Source organism: Protopterus annectens, chromosome 4.part1 (assembly GCF_019279795.1).
Source record: "Protopterus annectens isolate FY-2018-M chromosome 4.part1, PAN1.0, whole genome shotgun sequence".
Taxonomy (NCBI): Eukaryota; Metazoa; Chordata; order Ceratodontiformes; family Protopteridae; genus Protopterus; species Protopterus annectens.
Genome location: NC_056734.1, coordinates 421,447,245 through 421,474,081, shown reverse-complemented (window position 1 = coordinate 421,474,081; position 26,837 = coordinate 421,447,245). Strand labels below are relative to the sequence as shown.

Below are 26,837 nucleotides of genomic sequence, written 5' to 3'. Positions count from 1 at the left end.
TCGGCCACAAAACCAAGACTGAAACACTAAAGGTGGAGGAGTGTCCATATTCACCAAGGATATTCACACCTCCAGGCTAGTTGCCCAACACAATGCATCTGAAATTCTCCAGGTGCAACTAGCACTAGGTAAGACTGCAATCCAAACTGTAGCTTGTTACAGATCCCCCACCATACCCCAAGATTCTTACTACACCTTCCTAAACATACTGGAAAATATTAAGACGCAACCAAACACCCTAATACTGGGTGATTTCAACTACCCTGCCATTAATTGGGAAAACTACTTAGGTACCAACTCCTTTTCCCAACGGTTCTTGGAATTCATAAATTCCAACACCCTGGATCAACTAATCCATTGTCCCACCAGGGGCTCCAATATCCTAGACCCGGTCATTACCAACTGGGGAGATAGATGCTCCACACCAGTGGTCACCCCCTCATTGGTCAGGTCTGACCATAAGCAAATCACCCTTGACATCCACATCCCACCCCCACCCCCAGTAAGGAAACCTCCTTCAAAAACTACTCCAAAGCCAACTTCATGCTACTGAAGTCAGAAGTGACAAACTTCACAACACCCACGCAGATGGGATCTGGAAGTTTGACTGCAGAATCCTACACTAAGGCACTGTACGAGCACATCCACTCGTGCATGAATTGTGACATCCAAAATAGAACCAAGATGCTCTTCTCCAAAAAAAGGAAGCCAATCTGGTGGTCCCTTGCTATAAGCAAACTATACAACAGAAGGAAGAAACTGTTGCAGAAAAGAGGAAAATCCCAGGATGCAAAAAAATCCCTCACCAGCCTCAGTAAGAAGCTGAGATCCCTCATAAAATCCTCAAAAGCTAGTTACGAAAATAAAATTGCCAAAGATTCCAAAGACAACCACAAGGCATTCTATAGTTATATCAAGAATCTGAATGGCAATGCTCAGATCTGCTCTGAGCTAGAACAGAATGATATTAAATATACTGATCCCAAGGATATTGCCAATATCCTGGCAGATCGATTTAGTGCCAACTTCACCCCCCTCTCACCCCCTAAATGGCCCATCTCAGTACCAAAAGATTGCCAAATTCCGATAATCACAGCCACACAGGTAGAAACAGCTCTCTCCAAAGCTAAGAATACAGCATCCATGGGACCAGATGACATCCCAGGCTGTGTACTACATGAACTACAAAATGAACTGGCACCCCACCTAAGTGTCATGTTTAATCATAGCCTCACCTCAGGCTTCGTGCCCACTGAGTGGCGCACAGCTACAGTTATCCCGCTCCACAAGGGAGGATTCACCTTGGATCACGGGAACTACCGTCCCATCAGTCTGACAAGCCTAATCTGCAAGGGCATAGAATGCATTATCATGGAACTTATAAATAAAGACATTGGCAACCTTCAAACACTGGACCCCACCCAGTTTGGGTTTGTAAAGGGACGATCTTGTCTCCTGAATCTGATTGACTTCTTCGAATCAGTCTCCAGAGCTGTGGATGAGGGTAAGGCGGTCCACACAGCCTATCTGGACCTCACCAAGGCCTTTGACACCATCCCCCACTCTGGAATCATAGATAAACTTACTAAGTTGGGCATAAATCCCTACATTTTAGAAGTGGTCAGTAAAAACATGAGGGGTGGTGATTGGACTAACAAAGTGCTTAGAGCAGAAGCAAGATGGCAATTTAAATTGAATGCCACTAAAGCTCCTGGCATTAATGATCACATAAGTATTAAACCCGAACTAAAGTTCAGGGCTTCTAAACTTTAAATTTTGTGTTTTAGTCCTTAAATTTTACAGTGTTTTTTTTTAATGTTATAATTGAAGTTTTCTAAATACAGGGTATGTTGTTCACTTTTTAAATGTTTCTACAGGTGGGCATTTTCACTTTAATAATTCATTGTCAGTGATTAATTAGGATGATTGTTTGTATAAAAGTGTGGAAAAATCATTGTATAGTGTTCTGATGAAGTCTTATGATGAAAGCGCTTGACCTTTCATTTGGAGTGTATTTCTTGGCTTTGAGCCTCTGTGTTTTTTGCATTAAATGCTGACTTTCTTTTTGGGTTGTAGGATCATTGGCTACAGACTGGTTGTTTTTATTTTTACTGGTGGTGTTTCACCACTCTCATACCCTTATTTGGTTCTTACCTCTGGAAGCAGTCAGGGGTCATTTCTCTCTACACCAAGTGGCCTGGCAATCTATTACCACAGATCATTGGGTGGAGAGTATCATCACCAGAGGTTACACTATTCCCCTTTCTTGTCAGCTAAACATTCCAAGAAAACTTCCCGACGTTCCACCCAATCAAAGGGAAGAAGCAGCTTCAGAGATAATAAAGCTAACTTAAAAAAAGAGTCATCCAACAAGTCCCACCAGACCAACAAGGATCTGGATTATACTCAGGATTCTTTTTGGGGCCAAAACAGACAGGGGACTGGAGACCCAATTTGGATCTCAGCAGCTTAAACAAGTCTGCCACCCAAACCAAATTCTGGATGGTCATGGTTCAGTTCATTGTCCCTTTTTTAAGGGAAGGCGATTGGATGTGCACGATAGATCTCCGGGATACGTATTACCACATCAAAATGGACAAATGCTCCAGGAGTCTGCTTTGCTTCCAGCTAGGGGCTAGTCATTATCAATTTTGTGCCCTTCCGTTCAGTCTCTCTACAGCCCCCAGAGCATTCATGAAGTGTGTGGCAGTGGTCACAGCTCACTTGAGACTACAAAGATTCCGGGTGTTTCCATATTTGGATGACTGGCTTCTCACGGCCCCCACCAAGCATCTTCTGGTAACAGCACTGCATTATACTCTCTCTCTGGCAAAATTTTTGGGACTAATGATACATTGGGAGAAGTCAAACCTTACTCCTACACAATGAATGGAGTTCAGTGGAGCAGTGTTCAGTACATAGTACTGTCTGGTATCACTTCCAATTCACAGACTCCACCATTTGAGGCTTCAGCTCCAAGTGATACTCTCTCAAACAAAAGTCTCAGCAAGAGAAGTTCTTCAGGCCCTAGGTTCTATGGCAGCTTCAATCCCAATAGTGCCTCTAGAAAAGCTACATATGTGGATCCTGCAATGGCTCCTTCTTTGTCAATGGTTCCCAAACTATCACCCCCTCTATTACCAGATTCAAATAACCAACTCCTGCAAACAGAACCTCCTTTGGTGGATGAGGCCAGACATAGAACTTTGGAGTCATCCATTCCAATCCCCTCAGCCCAGAGCCATCGTGACCATGGGTGCTTCGCTAATCGAGTGGGGGGACCATTTCCAGGGGAAGACAGTCCAAGGCACATGGTCCACCTCAGAGGCCTACCTGCATATCAGTGTTCTGGAACTGAGAGCTGTGCTATTAGCACTGCAGGCCTTTCATTTGGCTGTCCCTTCCGGGACAATTGAGATTCAGTCAGACAATATGTCACTGGTCTGGTATATCAACAAACAAGGAGGAACCAAGTCCTACCCCTTATGATGAGAAGCCACGAGAATTTGGCAGTGGGTGACAGCTTCCAACTGCTTTCTGATAGCAAAGCATATCCCAGGGAGCTCCAACGTGATTGCGGACAAACTGAGCAGATGCATCCTCATGCCTCATGAGTGGTCTCTCAACCCTGTGGTGGCGACAGAAATCTTCAGCCACTGGGGCCAGCCTTGCTGCAACCTCTTTGCCTTCCTTCGAACAAGTGCAGCAACTATTTTGCCCTACTTCCCCTGGAGGAGGAGTTACCGAGGAATGCTCTAATCCATGACTGGCCCACAGGACTTCTTTACACTTATCCTCCCATCCCCCTGATTCCACAATTTCTCAAGAAAGCTCTTCAGTTGAGATGCAAGGTGATCATTATAGCTCCATTCTGACCTCAACAAGTTTGGTTCCCTTTTCTTCGGCCTCACCTAATATACGCACCATTGATTCTGGACCATCTACCGGATCTAATTACTCACCCCAAGGGTTGATCACCCAGATCTGTCCAGTCTGAAGCGGACTGCTTGGTTTCTTCACTTCCATTAGTTGCCAGGCAAGCAAATCTCTCCTCACCTGTTCGAGACATCATTCTGGCCTCTCATAAACCATCTACCAGAAAACTATATCAGGATAAATGGAAAAGGTTCAAAAAACAATGAACAAATAGTCTAGAAGAGACTATAAAGAACTCAAGAAACAACACGAATTCCACACTGATAAAATTTAATAGAAAAAACAGTCTTAGTGCCTCAGCCACAGCAGCCTTCAACGAGTACAAAAATTTAATGAAAACACACTCCCATATATATAATAAGTAATCAATCAATTAAGCACAATTAAAGACATGATGAAACTATTAGTCCTGAAATTTAAAGTGAACAGTACTAAATAACAACTCCATTTAAGCACATCAAATACATAAGATGCAATATATTAATAAAAACAAAAACTAAAGTAAACATCTCCAGTTTACTTCTTTATTTAAACCCATTGGTGATAATGTATTGAATTTTAATATAAAAACAGTTTCCTTATAAAGTAAAATGTTTTTGAGTAATTTATCATCCCCCTTCTTAACAAAAACTTGTTCTTAGATAGTGGCCTGTAATAAGTTAACATTACAGCTATGTTTCTCCATAAAGTGCAATGCCACAGGACTCTCTAACATTCCCCTTTTAATATCTCGAATATGTTCCTGCAGCCTAATTCTAAATTTTCTTTTAGTTTCCCCAATATAGAATAGGTTACAGGGACACCTAAGGCAATAAATCACACCCGATGTGTAGCATGAAAAACAATTATGTGGTCTAAATGCTTTCCCATTTATTCTGGAAAAGTTTAATTTAATATAGGGCCATACATTACAATTATGACATGGTATAGTCCCACAAATATGCAATGAAAGACCCAGTTTACTTACTGGAGAGACATAATATGCTTTAACTAATTTGTCCCCTAAATTCTGTCCTCTCTTATAAGCAACATAGGGAACATCAGGGATAAGTTTGTTTATCAGTTCATCTTGTAACAAAAATTTCCAATAGTATTTAATGAGATCCCAAATTTTACCACTTAAAAGATTAAAAGCAGTAACAAAAAAGATTTTTGTTGTTGTTGTTGTTTAGCTACCCTCCTAGATAGCATGGTCTTAAAATTGACTCTACCAACTTCTGTATTGTAATTTTGATTTCTGTTGTTAACTTCCCTATCCAAATTAGATTTTAATAATTTATCAGTTGATTCACAAATTAAGTCTATATTGTAACCCCTTTGTAAAAACATATTTATTGAATTATTGATCTGTTTCTCCAAATCAAGACCATCATTACAAAGTCTCGATAATCGACTAATTTCCCCATAAGGTAAAGACTTCAATGTATGAGGCGGATGGCAACTAGTCCCAAATAAATATTGGTTACCATCCACAAATTTTCGATGGACAGTAGTAGAAATAAGTCCATCCTTCTCTCCTGACAAACAAATATCTAAGAAATTCACTTTAGTTCCAAACTGTAAACCATCAAATTTAATATTGTATATATTATTATTGATTTCTGAAACAAAGGTAGGTACTAAATTTAATCCCCCCTTGCACAGAAAAATCAATTCATCAATGTAACGAAAATAAAGCAACACATTTTGTTGCACAAATGTATTAGTATAGATATATTGCAACTCAAATTTAGCCATAAACAAGTTGGCGTACATGTGGGCAAAAGGTGCCCCCATGACCGTCCCCCTTAACTGGTGATAAATCACTTCATTGAAACTAAAAAACATATTCAGTAAACAAAAATAAGTTAAATCTATAATGTAGTGTGAAGTAGGACTATCTCCCAAAAAATAATATAATGCTTGTATTCCATCCTTATGACTAATATTTGTATATAAACTAACAACATCCAAGCTAACCCAAAACATATTTTCTGTCCATAATATTTGGGATATCTTATCAATAAAATCAAAAGAATCTTTGATATAAGAATCAATTTTTTCTACAAAAGGTAACAAATAGCCATGTATAACAATGCCAATATTCTGAAGAAAATAGTTAACAGCAGAAACAATAGGACGACCAGGAGGATTCATCAAATTTTTATGAAGTTTGGGAAGACAATAGAAAGTAGCTAATTGGCAACTCTCTACATTAAATTTAGTATCAAGATCTTTTTTACAAAAATAACCTAAACGTACACCCCTCTCAATCAATAAGGTAAACTCTTTCATAGCATTCAAATACTTTGCAACCTCACTTATTTCATAAGTCAAAGCATCATTCAAATGTTGCATACACATGTTATAATATTGAGTGTAATGAAGCAAAACAATCTTATTACCTTTATCAGAAGGCTTCATAATTAAATCATTTCTGTTCATAAGGCTTTTTAAAGCAAGCCATTCGTTCTTGGTCATATTAAAACACCAGGAACTTTTATCACATGCATCCACAAGTTCTTGTACAGAAAAATGATCCATTTCTGAAAATTGTATAATTATACTGTTAGTATAGGGGGGTATAAATTTGCTATGAAAACCAATACCTGTAGTATTTAATAATGAATACGCATTAGGAGAAGTAAAAAAATCAGCATCATCAGATAAACAAGAAAAAAAGCTGTCATCACTACTATCAGTTTCAGGACTATATTCACAATCATGTCTACACACCCACTCGTCCCCTTGTGCAAAAAACATTTCAAGTGCAATTTTGTAACAAATTTAAAGATTTATTGTTTAATTAAATAATTCCTAGGTATAACAGTGGGTACAAATTTCAAACCCAACCGAAGAACTGCTATTTCTTCATCGGTTAAAGCAAAACCAGATAGATTAACTACATTGGATACAAAAACAGATTTAGAAACAATATTAATATTATTCACATCAGTTCCATCTACCTCGTTTAAACGTTTGTTTAAATTGTCCCTCACGTGTCGGAGAACTGAAACCAGTTCCTTTTTTCTTGTTTCCACTTTTGATGTTTTCTTCATTATGACGAAAACGTTGTTGGTGTGCTTCCGGTTCTTGTGCATTAGGTAATGGTGGAAAATCATGTGTTTCTCCCTCTGAGTCAGTAGTGAAACCTAAACCATCAGAGGAAGCAAAGGAAACAGATAATTGTTTCTTATTGTTTCTTTTCCCCGTTTGTCCTGAACGGAAACTTTGTTTATTTCTCCAAAGTAAGGCCCGCCCATTACCATAGTCACGAATGTCTCTTTTAATTTTAGTGGATTTAAGGTGAACCTGTTCATTTTCGTATTTATTTAATTTCTTTTTAAAGTTTTTAAAGATGTCATTGATTTTAAGGTCCCCTACTTGACTCAATAACTTTCAATGCATATCATGCAATTCACTTTTAAGTTTCATATGCAGTAGTTTCTCCCTTTCCACTAAGATGTTAACCCATTCCATAGCACAAGTATGTGCCGCAGCTAGCCACAGATCTTTAAACATTAAGTCATTAGTATCAGAGATATCAAAAGGAGTTGCTGGGCTTTTGAAAGCCCTTAACCCTCGAGGAGCAATATTTAATTCAGCATATCTGATAAGTCCCAAGAGATTAAAGTGGCAACGCGTTTCTCGAAAGATTAATTTTTCAAAACTATCCACATTGTCCTGTATTTCCTGGGAAAACATACCAGAAGAATTACCACCAAGAGCTCCAAATCGGTTGTGATATCTCTGCTTTCTATCTTCCATAAATTTAAAAGTACACTCAGCAGAGATAGGCTCACCATTAGATAAAGGTGTAGGTTTAGCAATTTTTGGAATGCCAGTAACACCTGTAGGCTGGGAAGAAACCATCGGAGCCTGGGGACCAGCTGGAACCAACTGGAGCTTTAATTGTGCTTAATTGATTGATTACTTATTATATATATGGGAGTGTGTTTTCATTAAATTTTTGTACTCGTTGAAGGCTGTTGTGGCTGAGGCGCTAAGACTGTTTTTTCTATTAAATTTTATCAGTGTGGAATTCGTGTTGTTTCTTAAATGGAAAAGGTTCTCCGTCTGGTCTAAGGATAACAGGCTAAACCCTTATTCGGATCCAATAACTTCGGTACTTCAATAACTGGCTAAGTTTTTTGATAACGGAGCCTCTGCCTCTACTGTACGAGTACACCTAACAGCAGTTTCTAATTTCCACAATGGTATAGATGGTGCTCCTCATCTCTTTACGCCTTTTCAAGGCCTTCCTCAAGGGAACCTCTCATATCAGGCCTCCTGTCAGACAGCCTATGGAACCACGGAACCTCACTTTAGTCCTTCAGTCTTTGACTCAAAAAGCTTTTGAACCTTCTGAGAAGTGTGACCTAAAGTTTTTGTCTTGGAAATCCTGTTTTCAGTAGCCATCACATCTGCCAGAAGGGTCTCGGAGCTACATGCTTTGTGTATTAAGAGGCCCTATCTTGTCATTTGTAAAGACAGAGTATCACTTCAGACGAATCCATCCTTCCTTCCCAAAGTTGTTTCTGAATTCTCCATAAACCAGACCATTGATTTACTTGTGTTCTTTCCGAATTTTGCCAACAAAGGAGAGTACTGCCTTCACTCCTTAGACGTACATAGACAATTGAGATTTTACCTAGACAGGACCAAACCTATCCGTAAATCTGAACAGCTGTTCATCTCTTTTTCTGGGCCCAGAATGGGAGAGGCTATTTCCAAGGTTACATTGTCTAAATGGCTAAGGGACTGCATACACTTCATCTATTCCCGCAGTAACAAACCTATGCCAAAAGTTAAAGCTCACTGCACTAGATTTATGGCAACATCTGTAGCTTTCCATTCCAGGGCTTCTGTGGATGACATCTGCGCAGCAGCCACTTGGGCTAAGCCTCATACCTTTATGAATCATTACAAGTCGGACTTGGTCTCCAGAGGGCGAGCTGCCTTCGGCTCAATGGTACTCAGGAATGTTCTTCCATAAGGGCCGTCTATGGACCTCAAGGTAGCTTGAGATTCTGTCCCATCAGTGATGAATGGAAAGAAGATTAACAACATCAGATAAAGAAGTTATGTCTTACCATAACATTCCATCTGTGTTGTTCTTCTTCTTTCATTCATCACTTCCCACCCTCCTTCCCCCTCCAAAGGCTGTTGGAGGATGCTTTGGGTTTAAGTGGTGTCCTAGGGTTTTTGCGCAGAAGTGGCCTCAGCTTTACTTCTCTTTCTGTAGCAAACTCAATCTGAGGTAACAGGGAGAAGGGCATTCTGGGTAGAGACTTAACTCAAAAGAGTTTTTTTGGCTGGCACGAGCTTGGTAAAGAGGCTGACTCAGTTTCGAGGGTTCAGAGCTGAACACATCAGTGATGAATGAAAGAAGATGCGCAACGCAGATGGAACATTATGGTAAGACATAACTTCTTTTTTTGTTAAGTGCATAGATCACTTCCACCCCTAAGTAAGCTTTCAATGCAATTATCCATTCTGTCTGTATTTGAACTCACTTATTCAGAATGAAGAATGACATTAGTCAATGTGTCCCTTGGTTGATAACTGCCTTTTGTAAGTGATACCAGTTTCTGTTCTTTCAACAAAAAATTAAACAGGACCTGTTCAGCTATTACACCTGAGGTTTATTTTTGAGCCCTTTCTGCTCCCACTGGTTATATATTAAAATGTACACAGAATCCCATTTCATTAACAATCTGTACATTGCATGTTTATCATGCTGATGTTTATGAAAATTATGTTTCTTTCTCACAGCAACACTCCGGTTTGTTTGGATTAGGTTAAGTCTGGTACAAACATGGCTGTTAAGGATTATGTCTGCAGGTGATTAACACTTAGAACAATTAGTTCTTGTTCTGTACTGTGTCAGAAATAAAGACATTTTTATCTTTCACATCAAGCACTGTGGCATTTTTTCATTCCATTGTTAAATGTGTGTCAACCCTTCTGCTAATCCATTTGAATGAGGTTACCCCTATACAGTAGAGGAATAGACCATTCCATTTTGTTGGGTGAATCAACAAACCTGTTCTGCAGTAAATTCTGTGCCATTATCCATAACAATATGTTCTGCTAAACAGTAAGCATCAAACAGTAGGTTGCATTACAATCTCAGAGGTATGAAGTAGTTCAACCATTTTTGCTGTGGAGCTACCATATTCCACCTAGCAAAGAGCATACTCTTATATACATGTACTCAGTTTTATCTTATGTAACTGTCTTTCACTTAGATGGTGCCCTTTTCTCTCCATTAGTGCCTTCCTCCTTCTTTGGTTTAGCAGGGATTATACACTGTATCAGTCCACCAGAACCTCCCCTTCCTTTTTTTAACAACTACTATGTTTACTCTAGTTACAACTTCACGTCACCCTTGATTCTTTCTAGCATTTCTCTTTGTGGCTAACCTCACATTTGCTGCAGTTCCTTTTATAGATTCATTCTTCCTCCCCTCCCAACTCTTTTCATTTTTAATAGCCTATACCTGACATTTCCATACTTCACAACCTGATAAGTCATTATTTTTCTGTGATACCTGCAACTTGCAGCTTTTCTACCTTCCTTCCAAAACTGTTTGCTTTGTAATATATTACTAGTAGGCCATATTATGGTCACTCTTGTTTATTACATTCTGTGTCCACTTTCTCTGTCACCTTTCTGCTTGGATGCTGTTCACATCATCTGATCGGTTCACATGCCCTCTCCATGTCTGCCATAGTTTAAATATACACTCAGGAAACTTTCATATTTTACCTATATTTGGACAATTATGCCTCCTCTGGTGAAAGGTGGAGTCCATCTTTGAACTGCAGCAGATAACACTGCCAGTTCATCTCCACTTCTCCTACCTGTCCCAAACCCTTCTCCTGTGCTTCCTACTGTTGTCAGTCATTGTCATTCGTTATCCACTCTGACCTTTTGGTGCAGGTAGCACTTTAGAAAATGTTAAATTCAGAACCCTGTGTTATCATCCATCTCCTTTCTGTCTGTATCTATCTCCTGCCACATTAACATTTTTTTTTTGACAGCCCATTTGTCCATATGACCCCAACACTATGCTGCTGTCTCCCTTCCTCAACATCTTGAGTGCTCTCATGTCTTACTGCACCTAGGTGCATACTGACTACTCATGCATCCCACTCACGATTCGCCCATTAACATAATAGGCTGAATTCATAAAGGTACCATGACGTGTATACGTCCGTGTACATGTCGCAGTACCTTTTTGGTATTCAGCAAGCATCTCTATGCAGTACTACACAGCTCTCCAACATGAAAACATGCAACACTACAAAAGACTAGCCCCAAGGCTGTGTTAAATGCTTAATAAAGCATTCTAGGGGAATAGGTGTATGCCAAATAGCCATGTGCTGTCTCGCCGGAACCCCCCCCCCCAGGAAGTCATCATCTACATTACTGAGGGACTCAAGAAAGCGCTCGGCTATGTAGATCAGCATGGCCCACTTCTATATGTTGTGGTACCTGCCTGTGTTCACGTGCCAGGCACGAATGTGGTGGGGGTACCTCTACATTCTAGGCCTTACTTTGAAAGTGCCATAATGGTACCTGTGATGTCCCTGCACTGACCCAGTAATCAAGGAGTCTCAATCCTCACCACTGGCAACAGAGAGAGATGTACACAATGGGAGGATGACAAGTGCACACACAGAAAAGCACAGTTTCCCTTAAGAGCACACAGTGATCACAGTCAGTCTGGGGCTGGTTTCTGCTTCTTTCTCCAGACCCCCAATAAAAACCCCACTGGCACAGCTATAGGGTTAAGATCTCGGATGAGGGGTCAAACCAAGACCTCCAGCACCCTCTCTGTCCAACCAGTGCTTTGCGTCACTCCCGAGTAGCTGACACACATACTTTGAGATTTGATTTATATACAAACACACACACACACACACACACACACACACACACACACACACACACACACACACACCTGGGGAAGGCTGGCACAGGTTTACTAGCTATGGCCCCTTCTGCCCAGACTATAAGGTAGTAATCACTGCCACCAACCCTTCCTTATCAGCTACTTAAGGCCCTTAACAAACGGTGACCACTTCTACTGTGTAATGTTACTATTATCCAAATGGTAAGTGTGATCAAGGGCAAGGCTATTTAGGAGTGGCCTGTATAATGTCACCAAATACATATGCAAGTACTCTAAGAGCTTATATATGTCTCACAAATGTCAGTCACAGAGATAGTTTTAAATATATTTAATAATAAATAATAAAAGAACAAAATAATACTCAATCAACACAGTAACTGCAGAGTTCAGAATCACAGGAAATATTTTAAAACAACATTGCAGCACAGTCTCAAATAAATACAGAAAATATCTAAACTGATATTTACTATATTCCCATCTATATCTAAAAAAATACTTTTCCCTAGTTACTATTAGCAAGGCAAGTGCAGATGATAATGAGCAGATGTTCTAGGTCCAAGAAAAGATTTAAAATGCCCAATCTGTCTCTCTCTGAAAACATTGTTAAATTAATATCACGTATTACTGCTGAGTCAGCTTGGATGACATCACTCTTTGTCACCTGCCTTCAGTTCCTAGGCTAACAGATACTAACAGAATTTTAACATCTCTGTGTGAGATGTACTTATCTCTCAGATATGCAGCTGCTAGAAAGTCACAGAACAATAAAACGCTTTAGATTTAAACATAGTAAATACTTCTCTCCAAGACAACTGAAAAAAAATTCTATCTCTAGACATCCTGCCTTCTTGCTGCAATGAAACTAACTTTTATAGCACATCGTAAAGCACTTAATTTCAACATATTTTCTTGAAGTTTTGTAAGTTAGTCTTCTATGTTCCAGCAGGGTATGCTGTGGTTACATTCTTGCAGCTCAGTACATAACATACAGTTCACTATCAATCAAATCAATATTCACAAATGACATAGAATTATTTATAAAATTCCAGATAGCTGGGCTGGCAGTGTCATATTTCTCTGCCCCCCTAAAACCGAAGCTAGTTTTATAAGTGACCCTTGAGAAACATTGCTTGAGAGGTTTTAGCTTATCTGGGAATACCTTTCCCCATTCCCTGTCTTGAGAGCCCATCTGCACTGACATATCATATGCTTGCAACCCTAGGCTCTACCTTAGTAACTTGGCATTTTGCTGGCTGGCTAAATGTAACTATGTTAAGGGATTGTGGTCTGTAACTACAGTGAATTTCCTTCCATACAGATAAGGCCGAAGTTTCTGTAGTGCCCAGACCATGGCTAAGCATTCCTTTTATATAATGGCATAGCATTCCTCCCTGGTTTGGAGCCTATGACCGAGATATAGCACTGGGTGCTCTTCTCCGACCGAGGAAACCTGGCTAAGTACAGCCCCCACCCCATGGTTTGAAGCATCCACCTTCACAATAAATTCTTTGAAGTAATCTGGACTGGCTAACACAGGGGGCCCTCCCAAAGCTCTTTTAAGCTTCTGGAATGCCTGCTCACATGCTGCGGTCCACACTACCTTATCTGGCTTTTTCCCTTTTCAGGTCTGTGAGGGAAGCAGCTATGGTACTATAACTGGGGATGAACTTTCTGTAGTACCCTGCTGTCCCTAAGAATGCCCTCACCTGCTTTTTGGTAACAGCAGCAGGCCATGCTTGAATAGCTTCAACTTTGGCAGGTTCTGGCCTGATCTCACCACTCCCCACTCTATGTCCCAGGTAGGAGACCTCTGCCTCACCCACCTGACATTTGCTGGGCTTAATGGTCAACCCTGCCCTCTGTAGTCTGCCCAGCACCTCCCTGACATGTTGAAGGTGCTCTTGCTAAGAATGGCTGTAGATGGCAATATCATCTAGGTAAACAAGGGTAAAATCTCCTGCTCCTGCTAGGATATAATCTACCAGCCTCTGGAAAGTCGATGGGGCATTTTACATCCCAAAGGACATCTTGGTGAACTCATACAAGCCAAAATGAGTCACAAAGGCTGACCTCTTTCTAGCCCTGGGAGTCAGGGGCACCTGCCAGTAGTACTTGGTAAGATCAATAGTGGTAAGATACTTAACCCCACCCAGCTGCTCTAGGGCTTCATGTGTCCTAGGCATGGGGTAAGCATCTGACTATGTGCGACTATTTAATTTCCTGTAGTACACACAGAACCTGGTGCTGCCATCCTTCTTTGGTAACAGCACCACTGGGGAAGCCCAGGGACTGCTGGACTCCTGAATTACCCCTACCTGCAACATTTTCTGTATCTCCTCCCTCAAAGTCTGTTTGACTGTCTCAGGCACCCTATAAGGAACCTGCTTAATAGTCCTTTGGGGTCTTGTAACGACATGGTGCTGCACCAGGTAGGTGCACCCTGGTTTCCCAGTGAACTTATCCCCAGAATCCTGTAATACTGCTTGGATTTCTCGAACCTGGGTAGGAGATAGCTGCTGGGACATTGCTACCCCTTCTACAGAGGTGTCAGTCTGAGCCTCACTGAGGAGATCAGTCACCAGATCCCCCTCAGACTCCTCTTGCCGTCCACTGCAAATACTCAGCACAAAGGCCTCCCTATCATGGTATGGATTCATCATGTTAACTTGGTACAATTTGTGCCCCTGCCTCCTGCATAGCAGTTCTACCATGAAGTTAACATCACTGACCTTCCTTACCACCTTGTAGGGTCCCTCCCAAGCTGCATGCAGCGTGTTGTGTCTGATAGGAATGAGAAGCATTACCTGCTGCCCTATAGCATATACCCTCTAGCTCGAGAATTCCTGTCATACCAGACCTTTTTCAGCTGTTGGGCTTCTGCCATGTTTTCCTGGGCCAAGCCCATGAGTGTGTTCCCTGAGCCTTGTCCTGAGGTTTAGGACATATGCCACAACAGACTTCTTGTAGGATTCACAGTCATCCTCTCACTCATCTCGAATCAAGTCTAAAGGTCCCCTCACCCTATGCCCATACAACAACTCATGTGGATTCCTGGAGCACCTGTCTGTAAGCAAACAACAGATGGGGCAAATATTTTTCCCACTCCCTCTTAAACTGGTCTGCAAATGCCCATAATATCATCTTGAGTGTAGAGTTTAAGCTCTCAACAAGACCATTAGTCTGGGGATGGTAGGGGGTGGTCTTTAGGTGCATCACCCCACAGTACTTCCACAGGCAAGCCAACAGGTCTGACATGAAATTGGCACCTCTGACAGTCAGTATTTCTTTTGGGAAACCTACCCTACTAAAAATATCTAACAAAGCATTTGACACCTTTTCTGCCTCAATGGAGGAAAGAGCCACTGCCTCAGGGTGTCTGGTAGCATAATCTACTACCACTAGGATATACTTTTTCCCTGTAGAACTTGGGGTACTCAGAGGCTCCACAATATCCGTAACTACCCTCTGAAATGACTCCGCAATCACAGGCAAAGGCATCAAAGGAGCTTTCACCTTGTCTCCTGCCTTGCCTATGTTTTGGCACTGCTGACAGGACCTGCAGTATCCTGTTACATCTCTGGAAATCCCTGGCCAATAGAAGTTCTGCATAATGCATCTCTTTGTATGCTTTATGCCCATATGACCTGCAAAGGAAATACCATGGGCTATGGATAGAAGTACTAGATGGTAGACACTGGGCACTGCCAACTGCTGTATTCTCTCACCCTCTAGCCCTCCCTCTGGAGTCCACTCTCTGTACAGTAACATTGTGTCTCAGTATACAGATTCCCTGTCTGGCACACCCACACTTTTGAAATTTGATTTATATTCAAAACACACACACACACACGAACACACACACCTGGGGAAAGTTGGCACAGGTTTACTAGTTATGCCCCCTTCTGCTCAGACTATAAGGTAGTTATCACTGCCACCAACCCCTCCTTATCAGCTTCTTAAGGCCCTTAACAAAGGGTGACCAATCCTACTGTGTAATATTACTATTATCCAAATGGTAAGTGTAACCAAGAGCAAGGCTATTTAGGAGTGGCCTGTACAGTGCCACCAAGTACATATGCAAGTACGCTAAGAGCTTAAATATGTCTCACAAATGTCAGCCAAAATGATAGTTTTAAATATATTTAATAGTAAATAATAAAAGAACAAGACAATACTCAATCAACACAGTAACTGCAGAGTTCAGAATCACAGGAAATATTTTAAAACAACATTGCAGGACAGTCTCAAATAAATGCAGAAAACATCTAAACTAATCTTTGCTATATTCCTTTCTAAAAGTAAAAGAAATTACTTTTCCCTAGTTACTTACTATTAGCAAGACAAGTGCAGATGATGATGAGTGGATGTTCTACATCCAAGACAAGATACAAAATGCCCAGTCTCTCTCTCTCTCTCTGAGAATGTTGTTAAATTAATGTCACAGAGTGTCTTCTGTGTGTCGACATGCGTGAATGGGCATTCCTTCGTTGAAGGTTGTGTGTTAGGCCCGGCAAGCCAGCATGTAAAAATCTACTGCCAATCATTAGCAGACCGGAGTTCCACTGTGGTGACCCCTAACCAGGAAAAGCCGAAAGACACAAATTACTGCTGGTCAGCTTGGATGATATCACTCTTTGTCACCTGCCTTCAGTTCCTAGGCTAACAGACACTAACAGTATTTTAACAGCTCTGTGTGAGAAGTACATATCTCTCAGGTGTGCAGCTGCTAGGAAGTCACAGAGCAGTAAAACACTTTACATTTTAAAAAGAGTAAATGCTTTTCTCCAAGACAATAGAAAAAACCTCCAATTCTAGACATCTTGTCTTCTTGCTGCAATAAAACTAACTTTTATAGCACATCATAAAGCACTTCATTTCAGCTTATTTTCTTGAAGTTTTGTAAGTTAGTCTTTTATGTTCCAGCAGAGTATGCTGTGGTTACATTCTTGAAGCTCAGTACATAACATAATATTCACAAATGACATAGAATTATTTACAAAATTCCAGATAGCTAGCCTGACTGTGTCTTAGTACCAGCATCAAAATGGGAATGGTGGGGGAACCATAGGACACAAGGGAGAAAGTTAAAAATGTGCAGTATTGGCATCAACGTTATTATGAGGATAAAAAGGGACATTACAGTGTTATGGAACATTTTAAGATGGTTTCAGATCTTTTCGGGATACAAAATTAATGAAGCTAAAGCAAAGGCAATAGCAGTAGATTTTGCACCCACACACGAATTGGTCCAACAATATCTATATTTCTGGGGACATGATACAATGAAGTATTTAGGAGTATGGATTAGAAGTTACTGTGTTGTGGCAGCTAAGAATATGTGGGAAGAGACTAAACAGAAGATAATACAAAAATTGAGAAACTGGAAGTTTTGTTATATGGATATGGATACTAAGATACAAGCCATTAAAATGTTTTTAGTTCCTTTAGTCTTATACACAGCTCAGGCATATGTTTATTAACCAGAGGAGAAGCTGTGGATACCAATTAAAAAGAGTTGAAGAATGTTATCTGGGAAGGGAAGACAGGAAGGGTCAAGTGGAATAAGCTGATTCTTCCAGTAGAACAAGGCAGACTAGGATTACCCAATTTGAGGGGGTACTTTAGAGCAACACAGTTAAGGCTTTTATACATACCACAAGCAGAAAACTATAATTCAAAGTGGAAAGGAATGATGATGATACAAGGGGAAAGCTCAAGAAATAAGGAGAGATTGGAATTTTGGATGCAGGTTGTTAAGAACATCAACAAAAAACATACAGAGTATTATATTCATAAAATAGCAGGGAGCATTCTATGAACTAAACTAGCACAAGAATTGAGGAAAAGAGATTCTGCCGATAGGGGTGACTGTGGTTAGGGATACAGATAATAGGCAAGAGGGGGCTAGAGTTTATGGGAGAAAACTGGCAAAGGAGCCAAGGTATGGGGATCAAATAACTAGAAAGGGAAAGGTAGTAGCATGGGAAGAGGCCAAGAATTTATTTGGACTGCAGATTAGAGATTGCCTTCCCTATCAAGGATTGATATCAGAGTATAGACAAAGAGAAAGAAATAGGGAGGTCTTACATGAAAGACCAGGACTGGTGGAGTTTTTAATAGAATCTAGAACAGAAGCCACCATTAAAAAAGGAATAATTAGTAGAGCATACAAAATATTACATGATAATTATAAGAATCAATTAGAGGAGCTTAGAAGGGATTAGGAAGAGAGACTGAATAAGCAATTCACAAAGAGACAATGTGGGAATATATGTATGTCTCCCAAATATGCAATAAAGTCAAGAAGATTTAGGAACTTTGCCTGCAAGTGTTTACATAGGTATTTTTATACAAGTAGACAACAAGGAATTTTGCCTCAGGTAGATAGCCAATGTTGGAGGTGTGATGGGCAAGAAAGAGGTGGCTGGGAACATATTTTTGGGAGTGTAATGAGCTGGCAGACTTTAGGGATTCCCTGTGGACAGCTCTCTCGGAGATGCAGGGTGAGCAGATTGGATTGACTCGGGAGATGATTTTTTTGAGCTGTGATACAGAATCAGAATTGCCTAGACATACTAAAGCCTTACTGAGTCTAGTTATGGTGGCTGCCAAAAAGCAATTACTAGAAAATGGAAATCAAAGTATAGACCAACTTACTAGAAGTAGTAGATAAAACAACTGGAATTGGGATCTTTAGAAAAAGGAAGGAGCAAGCTACGTAAGAAAAAATGGGAATTGTGGGAACAATATATGCAGAGAAGGAATGAGGTTTAAGAGGCAGGATTTGAATGAGCCATTAAATGCTTAACTGACAATGACTGGGTAGATTATAAGTGATGTATAATGTTTACAACTACAGTTGTTTCAGAGGTGTATGTGATGTATAATGTTTGCAACTAAAGTGGTGTAAGTGTTGTTTGTTTTTCATTTATATAAATGTAAGATTGCCTGTGTCATACGTGATAATTTAATAAAGATGTTTATTGGAAAAAAAACATTACTATAAGGATGGGGGAGATACACTCCTGTACCAGCCAGTGCTACTTTAGGGACCAAAGGGTGGCATGGGGCTACATTAAACACCAGGGACAGATGTCCAAAGTGCCATACCAGCACCAATGTTACTACAGAGATGAGGGCTTAACTGGACACTACAGAATGCTTTAAGTGCTGTGCTGGTACCAACATTACATCAGGGATCAGATGGTGGGGGGACATTAAATATCAGGGAATGCTTTACGTGCCATGATGGCACCAATGTTACAGTCGTAATCAGGGGGTGGGAGTTTACACTATACACCAGTGAATCGTTTAAGTGCTGTGATGGCACCAGTGTTACAATGGAAATCAGGGGGTGGGAGGTTACACTAGACACCGGTAAATGGTTTAAGTGCCATGATGACACCACTGTTACAATGGTTATCAGGGGGTGGGAGGTTACACTAGACAGCAGTAAATAGTTTAAGTGCCATGATGGCACCACTGTACAGTGATAATTAGTGGGTGGAAGGTTACACTAGACACTAGTGAATGGTTTAGGTGCTATGATGGCAGCACTGTTACAATGATAATCGGGAGGTGGGAGGCTACACTAGACACCAGTGAATGGTTTAAGTGCCGTGATGGCACCACTGTTACAACTGAGATTGGGAGGGGTGAGAGGGCACATGAGACACTATGGATTACTCCATTAAGTACTTTAAGACACAGACCAACTTGACTGAGATGTGGGGGATGCCAGACATACTCTAAACTGTGGCACCAGTGTAGTTGGGGGGTGGGAGGGATCACTGGATACCAGGGGTAAGTGCTGTAATGGCACACACCTTATAACAGTGCTGGGAGATCAATTAGATCACCCGGGATGACTCGTTAAAGTGCCATAATGGCATTGACAGTGTAATGGAGATCGGGGGTATGAAAATACATTTGACAGCAGGGCCTAGTACTTTAGTGCTGTAATGGCACTAAAGTGTTATGAGAGGGTAGGGACAGTTGCAGGGACTATGGTGTGCATGTTTGTATTTGTGTGTGTGTACATGTGTGAGAGAGTGACTGGAGGGGGCATTCCACTGCCTACATGGGTAGTAGGTTACGACTCCATTTATCGCAGTAGTAACTGCAATTCAAAAAACATGCAAATTAGCTGATAATGAGGTCTTAATCATCACAGGTGGCATGTTTCAAAATCACAAAGGGGCAAGTTATGCTAGAAGGGCTTTTTAAGTGCAATCCTTAGGAACTTTAATGACTTCCTGGGATTGTGCATTTATAAAATGTGTCCAGGCTGCATTTTGTCCAGACAGCAGCATCACATGTAAAGAACTAATATTCACATCTGAAGTTGTGACAGTACTACATTATTACTAGAATGAGAAAGTAACACTTCCCTGCTTAATCACATACTCAGGTGGTTGGTTGTCTTTAGAATTTTATTTATTTATTTATTGACATGTGTTAACCGGGTTGGTCCAGCTGTGCCAGAGGCCCATTTTCAGTGGAGACCCAAGGAGAAAAGCTCCAGTTACAAAAAAAAGGATTACATAGTTAACAAAATAGAAAGTAGCAAAACCAAGTGACACTGCCAAAACAGATTAGTATTAATTTGATCGTAATCAAACATATTTAGATTACCGTAAGAAAAAAAATCACAATGAAATAAACAGATGAACTATTTTTGATGTATGTACAAACAAATATACAAGTGATCAGATTTATTGCCTAGGCTTCCTAGGAAGGTATATTTGCTTTCAAGAGTTCAGAGTGAAGAAGCACCATTGGGTAAAGGGGAAATTAGGTAGGTTCTAAGCAGAGACAAGATTTGGTATTGAGAAGATGCAAGATGAAAAACAAAGATGGTCCTCAGTGTAGTATAGTACTGCAAAACAATATGACAGGGAAACAGAAGCTTTCAGAAAGCCCTGTGCACTGTATTATAGGTTTCAGATGATCAGAAATGCCTTGTATACTCAGCAGCAAAATGTACCAGTATGTGTATTAAGTGATTGCTACTCTTCAGTTGGATAAGTTATTTAATCAAAAAGACCTGTAAGTAGCTTCTAATCCAGAAAAGCTATATCACTTTCACCTTCTTTATTAGAATAATGTTGCTTTTACGTGTGCTGTTTAAAGAGCATTGCTGAAGTATATGAACAGTGTTGCATTTTGTTTTCTTGATTGGGGTGACTTTGCAAAGGTGTTTTAGAAGTGCTTGTGAAATTTACTCCAACGGGCAACACAAATTACTGCTTTTTCCTCATCTGTTGCTTCTTGTTATATTTAAATGTTTTAATAAAATTATTTTTTCATCCCCTTTTTTTAAAGATGATATTCACATCCTACAGAGTCGTGATTTGTGAAAGATTACTGAAATAGTTTAATCATCTGTTTTTTTTTTCTTTACTAAAATCTTTACATCAAAAAGGTGCCCTGTTTGTAAGGGTGAGTGCAATCTGTCTGTGCTGTGTGTGACCTGGTTTCAGTTAATGGCCTTAACAAATGATGATGTTTGTAAGGGTGAGTGCAATCTGTCTATGCTGTGTGTGACCTGGCTTCAGTTAATGGCCTTAACAAATGATGATTTGCCATGGAAAAGAAGGAATAATAAACAGCGGATTAGCTGACCTTCCTCATGCTGGTGGTGGTGGGTTCACATACTAAGGTCCATCTGTTTCTAATGTCCTGGTAGAAATTAGTGACATGGGAGATGGTGATATAGATAGTGAGAAGTGGGTACTCAGAAGGCAGGTCCAGTTCCTTGTAGATGTTTGGGTTGGCTAATGTAAACAAAAAATAAGAGACCAGCGTACAGTAGCACCAGATAAATCCTTTATTATAGAAGTGTCCTAAGCACAAAAGCAGGAACAGACTGGTTTTGGCTTCACAGATACATAGCCTTCAACAGTGTTAATGTCTGATAAATAAGTAATACTTTATATACATAATTTAAAGGACATGTGACCAATTAAAGATGCTCATTAAGCCCTAGTTTAAAGAGACACCCCCCCAGTTTGACAATCCATTTTTTCTCCATGCCGTTTAATAAATCATGCCACTCTAATTTATTGCTTCTGGGTCTCATTATTTTATCTATTATAGTAAAATTATTTTTATGTGTCATTGTATGTTTATAGAGGGCGTTGGTTTCTTTATGGTGTTTAATGTCGCTGAGATGTTCAGAAATTCTGAATTTAAGAGGTCTGGAAGCTTGGTCTATGTAGAATGTTGAACAATTGCAACTAGCTAAGTAAACCACTCAATCAGTAACACAATTAGCAAAAAATGAAATCTCATAGACTTGAGTGGTATTTTGACTACTGAAGCTTTTGGTTTTTAAAATCCTAGGACAGTGAACACAATGACCACAAGGGTGACAACCAATTAAGGGGTCACCTGACAAAGTAACTTGGGTATTTTTCTTATTATGGAGTTGACCGTGTTTATAATGATTGAAAAAGGCAGCAAGATTTTTACCTTTCTTGAAGGAAAAATGGCATCTGTCGCCCAAAATTTCACCAAGTCTAGTGTCAGATGTCAAAATATTCCAATGGTGTTGCACAATATCCATTAGTACCTTGGTGTTGCGTCCGTATGTAGTAACTAATCAAAGGGGCCCCCCACCCCTGTTGCATTTGGCTTTATGAAGAAGAAGATTCTCACGCTCCATGTTATCTACATTATGTTTCGTATGTAAAACATGGCCCATTTTATAGCCTCTGTCCCTAAATCTAAGAACCAAATCACACAAGAACCTTTACAAATGCACTCTATGAGCACCTACAGGAATGCATGGATCGTGCCATCCCAAGTAAAACCAAGACTCACTCCTCCAAAAACAGGAGACCAGTCTGGTGGACCCCGGCCATAAACAAACTATACAACAGAAGGAGGAAACTATTACATGACAAGGCAAAATCCCAAAAAGGGAAGGCATCCTTGATCAGTACTAGCAAGAAACTTCAATCCCTCATAAAATCATCAAAGGCCAGCTTCGAAAGAAAAATCACCAAAGACTCTAAAGATAATCACAAGGCGTTCTTTAGCTATGTCAAGAACATGGGTGGCAGCTCTCAGATCTGCTCTGAGCTGGTGCAAAATGGCACAAAATACACTGAACCCATAGACATTGCCAGCATCCTGGCAGACAGGTTCAGTGCAAACTTCACCCCCCCTTCCCCCCCAAAATGGCCTGTGTCTATCCCAGAAGAATGCAGTCCCCCAGACATCACAAGCACACAGGTGAAAGCAGCCCTCTCCAAAGTAAAAAACACAGCATCAATGAGACCAGATGGTATCCCGGGCTGCGTCTTACACAAGCTCCAAAATAAACTAAACCCTCACATGAATTCACTGTTCCAACTCAGCCTTACCACAGGTTATGTACCCAAAGAATGGCGTACAGCAACAGTGATCCCGTTCCACAAAGGTGGCGCCACAACGGATCCCGGGAACTATCGCCCTATAAGCCTGACTAGCCTGGTCTGCAAGGCTATGGAGTGCATCATCATGGATCTCATAAACAAAGACTTTGGGAACCTCCAAACACTGGACCCCACCAAATTCGGATTGTTAAGGGCAGATCTTGCCTCTTAAACCTAGTTGACTTCTTTGAAACAGTTACCAGAGCCTTAGATGAGGGAAAGGTAGTCCACACAGCCTACCTAGACCTCGCAAAGGCCTTCGAAACAATACCCCTCACTGGCATCATAAATAAGCTTACCATCTTAAATATCAACCCATATGTCACAAGATGGGTTGCAAACTGGCTCAGGGATAGAGCTCACATGGTCAGAGTCGTGGGTGCCATGTCTGACTCTAAACCAGTTACAAGTGGCGTCCCACAGGGATCAGTCCTGGGACCCCTCTTGTTCGGTATATACTTCTCTGAAGTACAGGCAAACACGGGAGGACTGTGGCTGACCAAGTTCGCAGATGATTGCAAACTGGGAGCCATAATCGACTCCCTGGCTGACACAAGCATCCTCCAGAAGGGCCTTAAGGAGACTGATACCTGGTGTCAGAACCACGGCCTCAAGCTAAATGCAAAAAAATGCATAGTCATCCCCTTTGGGGAAAAAAAGGTGCCCACAAACTACCATATAGGAGGTAATCCACTAAATACGGAAGAAGTAATTAGGGATCTGGGGACCCAAGTAGAGAGTAACCTCTCCTTTGACAATCACATTGCCAAAGTGGTTAGAAAAACCTTCTATATAACCCACCTAATCATGAAAGGGTTCACATCTAGATCAAGAGAGGTCATTGTGCCCCTCTACTCATCGCTCATCAGGCCCATAATTGAGTACAATGCTCCATTTGGGATGTACCTTACCCGACACCTGCAACAGGTGGAGAGACCTCAAAAATACCTCACCAAGAGGATCGTAGGCCTCAAACAGATGCCCTATGCAGCTTGACTAAAGAAACTCCAGCTCTACTCAGTTGCTTACCGCCTACTCAGAGGTGATCTCTGCCTGACATACAAGGCCATGTCTAACCTGGAATTGTTGGACATGCTCCACCTCAAGAAAACCAAATCCATTAGAGCTACACGCTCCAGGGATTTAAACCTTAGCACAACAATAAATAGGACATGCTGGAGGGATAGATTCATATCCCAAAGGCTTCCCGCGCTCTGGAATAGAATCCCAGTCCATATTAGGCAGAGCCCCTTGCTGACCCTCTTAAAGAGAAATTTTGATGAGTGGATCGGAAATCGTAAATTTGCTCCTGGGATCACTTCTATGGCCCTGCTGGACAGAGGCTCAGGAATCTAGTCTAAAAGGGAGGCGAACGCCAACACATTCTGGCTAGGCTTATAAATGCCCTAGGGCAGATAGCCTAGTACCAACCTATGAACCAACCTATGAAGTTCAGTAAACTGGCAGGATGGAGGAAATGAGGATTTATGCTTATACTGTATTTATCAGTTGTTACACTACAGTCGCCTTGCTTTGGAATTTCCTTTCCTTGACATCACTCCTTCAGACCATATTTTTATTTTGTTGAAAAACTGACAAATGCAGATTTTAGTGTTATGATACCAACATAAGGAAACCACGGAGAGTACCAATGACCTAGAAGATGTAAAACGGACAGCTTGTGTAGTTTTGGTTAAGTATATTAGTTAAGATACAAAAGTAATGATTAATGAAGTCTTTGATGTGTTTTCACAAATTTGGGTTCTGCATGCCATGAGTATCCCCCTTAAACCCTGGGACTATTAACAAATCTCTGTAAGTTTTTCGTATAAAGCATTTTATATGTATACAGTGTAGTTTCTCTTAGGATCATTTATTGCAAAGGAAGTCACTGTTTTTTTTTTTTCCTGCAGGGAAAAAGAAATAGTGGTTTCAGAGAGTGTTATTTTGGGAACCTGAAGCACTGTAAATTAACTAAGCTGTGTTCTGCCATTGGATACACCTTCCGGTTAGCTGCTCGTAATGACATAGGTACTAGGTAAGTAACTGCACTTTTTTTCTATGTGAGTCTGACTCACCTCTCAATCCATTTACAGCATTACTAGAACTGAAATGCACATGATGTGTATAATAGAGGTGAACTTTATGTATTAACTACTTAAGTTTAACTCGTATATAACGATCCTATATTCACCCAAACTTGACCATAAACTTCTCCTCTTCTAATTTTGCACTCAAAATTGCAAAATCCATAATCTGATTGTGACAGAAACATCCCATGCTAGTCAACTTCACACTCTGTAACTGCATTGTATAATTTTCCTCAACTATGTGTTTAGAGTGTTTTAGTCATTTTGATACCCTACCTTTCTTGCTTTCTCTTAGTTTGTTCCACCCCTAAACTGGTATCACTAGCCCCCATATATTAATCTCACCCCTGTCTGTATGTCAGTCATTCCAAAACCACCCACATGGTTGGAATCGATCCACAAGCGAGGTGAATCCTTATAAACTAGCAGGCCCCACAACGTAAAACTAAGCAATAGCAACAAAAAGATACAAAGATATGTTAAATAAAACAAAATAAAGGCAAAGAGAGTGTCCGTGCAATCTAATCATGACTGAGCCATCCATGACTAATCAACTTTAGACTCTGTAACTGCATCTTACAATTTTTTCGGCCATATGTTTAGAACACTTAGTCATTTTAGTACACTCCCTCTCTTACATTCTTTTAGTTTGTTCCATCACTAAACTAGTGTCACTAGCCACCAAGTGTTAATCCCACCCGTCTCTGTGTGCCAATCATTTCAAAACCACCCACTTGGTCAGAATCAATCCACAAGCAAGGTGAATCCTTATAAACTGGCAGGCCCACAACATAAAACTCAGAAACAGCAACAAAGAGAAAAAGATATAAAGATATGTTAAGTAAGACAAAATTAAGGTAAAGATCATGTCCATACATTTCATATATATCAGCTCTTCATTGTCGACCATATACTCCTCTGGCAAACCATTTGTTCCAGTCAAACTTTCCCGATGGTTACAATCCTTTCCTTAATGCAGTCTCTCACAGTTCATATCCATCTTTTTCTTTTATAAACTCTTAATCTTCCTCTAGTGCAGTCCTTGTCAGCTTACCAATTCCCAAAACTTTCAATACCAGTCCAGTAAAATATATGCAGTCTATGCATTTATAACTTCTTGTTATAACCTTCATACTTAACAGTCCATCTTCTCTTCTCTTTTACTTCTCCTCCATCTGCTGCTTCCTTCTTCCTTCATTCTTCTATCTTTTCTACTCACTTCCTTAATCTCTTTTGCCTTTGGAATAGTGGAAAATGGTCTGTACCCTCAACTGCAGGTGGCGCCTTCTGCTTCTCACTCTCGTTACTCAAGTCCTGCACTTTTGGTGGGTTTGGTTCCTCACTGATTCTCAGATTTACTAGTTTCTTGACAAAATCTGTTGCTTCTTTTCAACCAGTAAATGCTCTAGTTATACCCTGAACGTGTGGCTGGGTATATTGTCTTCTATCTCAGCCCCTTCTCTCGGCACAATCTGATTTCAAGCCACATAA

The 26,837-nt window shown here is 40.5% G+C and overlaps 1 protein-coding gene across 1 annotated transcript in view; it reads left to right on the top strand.

Annotated features, from left to right (window-relative positions):
- The window catches only part of FNDC3B (fibronectin type III domain containing 3B), a 2,611,550-nt gene that overhangs the window by 1,796,329 nt on the left and 788,384 nt on the right, over positions 1 to 26,837 (top strand). The window contains exon 14 of the mRNA XM_044070236.1: positions 25,170 to 25,294. Coding sequence (XP_043926171.1) covers positions 25,170 to 25,294 — 125 coding nt within the window. The remainder of the gene's footprint in view (positions 1 to 25,169; positions 25,295 to 26,837) is intronic.